The sequence below is a fragment of the Eriocheir sinensis genome, chromosome 49, assembly GCF_024679095.1.
Source record: "Eriocheir sinensis breed Jianghai 21 chromosome 49, ASM2467909v1, whole genome shotgun sequence".
NCBI classification, from domain to species: domain Eukaryota; kingdom Metazoa; phylum Arthropoda; class Malacostraca; order Decapoda; family Varunidae; genus Eriocheir; species Eriocheir sinensis.
This window is the reverse complement of record NC_066557.1, coordinates 5,746,226-5,748,725: the sequence shown is the minus strand read 5'-3', so window position 1 is coordinate 5,748,725 and position 2,500 is coordinate 5,746,226. Positions and strand designations below refer to the sequence as shown.

Sequence of the window (2,500 nt, the reverse complement as noted above, 5' to 3'; positions counted from 1 at the left end):
CGAGCACGGGGCGGAGTGGTGTGATAAATTAAGCTTTATTAGCAGTTTATCGAGGGTTGATCACGAGTTTATCCCAGTTACCCCTCCGATGATGCGCCTGATGCTGCCCTACCACCACCATCACCACCTTCACAATCACCTCCGTACCACCACCATCACACCCTTCATCTCTAGTACCATCTCCTCCCTCCTCTTCTTTCTCTCTTGTTCTCTCTGTCTCTCTATACTTTCAATCTCAGTATTGCTCATCTCTTCTCCTCTTCCATGACCATCACCTCCACCACCACCACCACCACCTCCAGTACCACCACCACCTCTCTCCTCTTCTTTCTCTCCTGTACTCTACTTTTATCTCCTGTCTCCTGATTGCTCATTTTCTTCCCCTTTCTCACCACCACCACCACCACCACCACCACCTCTTCCACCAGTACCACCTTCTCCCACGTCCATTTCTTCTGTACACTATTTTTATCTCTTTTCTCTGTATTATTCATCTCCTCCTCCTCCACTTCCACCACCTGTTCTACCTCCTCTTCCTCCTCCTTCTTCTCCTTCTTCTTCTTCTTCCCTTCGTCTACCACTTTCTTTTCTCTTTCTTCTTCTCCTTTCTCCTTATTCTTTATCACATGCTTCTCCTCCACTTACGTCAACTTCACCATCATCACCACTACATCTACCTCCTCCTCCTCCTCCTCCTCCTCCTCCTCCTCCTCCTCGTCTTTCTTATTCCCTTCCTCTTATCATTACCATCACACCCTCTTCTTCTTCTTCCTCCTTCTACTCTTTCTTGATCTCCTTTATCTTTATTCTTCATCAGTTCTTCCTCCTCCTCCTCCTCCTTCCCTTCCTCCACAACCGCCACTACCTTCTGTTTTTCTTCTTCTTTTTCTTTAGGTTTCCCATTATTCTTCATCACCTCCTCCCCACCATCAGTATCTCCTCCTCCTCCACCACCTCCTCCTCCTCCTCCTCCTCCTCCTCCTCCTCCTTATTTACCACCCCCCTCCTCCGTAACGAATTATACTTCTTTCTGCTGCTGCTACTACTACTACTACTACTACTACTACTGCTACTACTACTACTACTACTACTACTACTACTGCTACTACTGCTACTACTACTACTACTAGTACTACTGCTGCTGACTCCTCTTCCTCCTCCTCCTCCTCCTCCTCCTTCACCCATGCCACCAAGACTTCGAATACTTACTCTTTTTGTTGTATATTCTTTACATTTACTTTATTTTCTCTTTTCTATGTATGTAATTGTGTCTGTTCACTTACTATGATTAACCCTGTTCATCGTGCGTGTATATTATTATTACTACCATTACTATTTTTTATTATTAGTGTTATCATTATTTCTATTTCTACTTATTTATTCTTTCTTTCCTTTTCCAGAGTGGAGGCGGCGGACGAGAGACAAAGACGCAGCGGAGGGCGAAGATAAGAACGATTTTCGGAAAATAATAATGTAAGAAAAGACGAGAAAAAAAAGTCGCAACAATAAATGGTATAAATTGTATCAAAAGGAAATTCTTACTTGAACTGCGTCTTTTACAGTAAAATATCAGTGTATATAAAATTAAAGAATCCATTCCTTAGTCTTTACAAATAGAGAGGAAAGAACGAACGCCTTGAAATAGCGAAGGAATGTAAAAAAATAAAAAATAAATAAAAAATGTGAGAAGAGCGAGGAAGCGAAACTAACGAAGAGAGGGAAGACACGAAGTGAAAAATACAAAAAATAAACAAAAGAAATAAGAGTAAATAAAATGAATAAAAGTAATAAAGACGAATCCAAATAATTAATGTATCTACAATGTGAGGAAGTGAAGAAAGGACAGACATGAAGAATGAAGAAATATAAGCTTTAAAAATGAGAGGAAAACAAGAATAAAAGAGAAAACTAAGTAAAAGTGGAAGAGGTAAAGAAAAAAAAAGGAGGCAAAATGGGGTGAAAACAAGGAAAGGAGGAGACGAAACAAATAAAGAACAAAGCGAGAAAAATAAAACATAGACAAAAGCTAGAAAGAGAGAGAGACGAGAAAACATTTAGTGTGAACAGAGAAAGAAAGAACGAAAACCAAAAAATAAAGAAAAGAAAAAAAGAATAACTAAAAAAAAGAAGAAAAGAAAACAAATCTCAAACTAGACACAAAAGAAAAAAAGTGAGAAAATTTGACAAAAAAAGAAAATCACAGAAACCAAAAGTAAACCGAAAGTGAGAAAAATAAAGATAGTGAAATAGCTTTTAAAATATGCGAGAGGTGAGATATACAAGACCAGAACAGAACCGTGACCCACAATGCATACGAGATGGCTGAACAGGTTCCATACACGTACAAGATGACCGGGAGAGAGAGAGAGGGACACCAGTGGAGGAGAAAGTGGAGATCAAAGTGGAGATCAAAAGTCAGACTCCTCCTCCTTCTCCTCCCTCCTCCACCCCGACTCCACCCACCTCCACCTGCTCCACCACACTGCTCTTCCTCTCCTCC

The 2,500-nt window shown here is 40.5% G+C and overlaps 1 protein-coding gene across 1 annotated transcript in view; it reads left to right on the top strand.

Annotated features, from left to right (window-relative positions):
* Positions 1–2,500, top strand: part of LOC126981744 (uncharacterized) — a 457,088-nt gene that overhangs the window by 81,460 nt on the left and 373,128 nt on the right. The window contains exon 2 of the mRNA XM_050833266.1: positions 1,401–2,500. This exon is cut by the window's right edge and continues 149 nt beyond it. Coding sequence (XP_050689223.1) covers positions 2,319–2,500 — 182 coding nt within the window. The 5' untranslated portion in view covers positions 1,401–2,318. The remainder of the gene's footprint in view (positions 1–1,400) is intronic.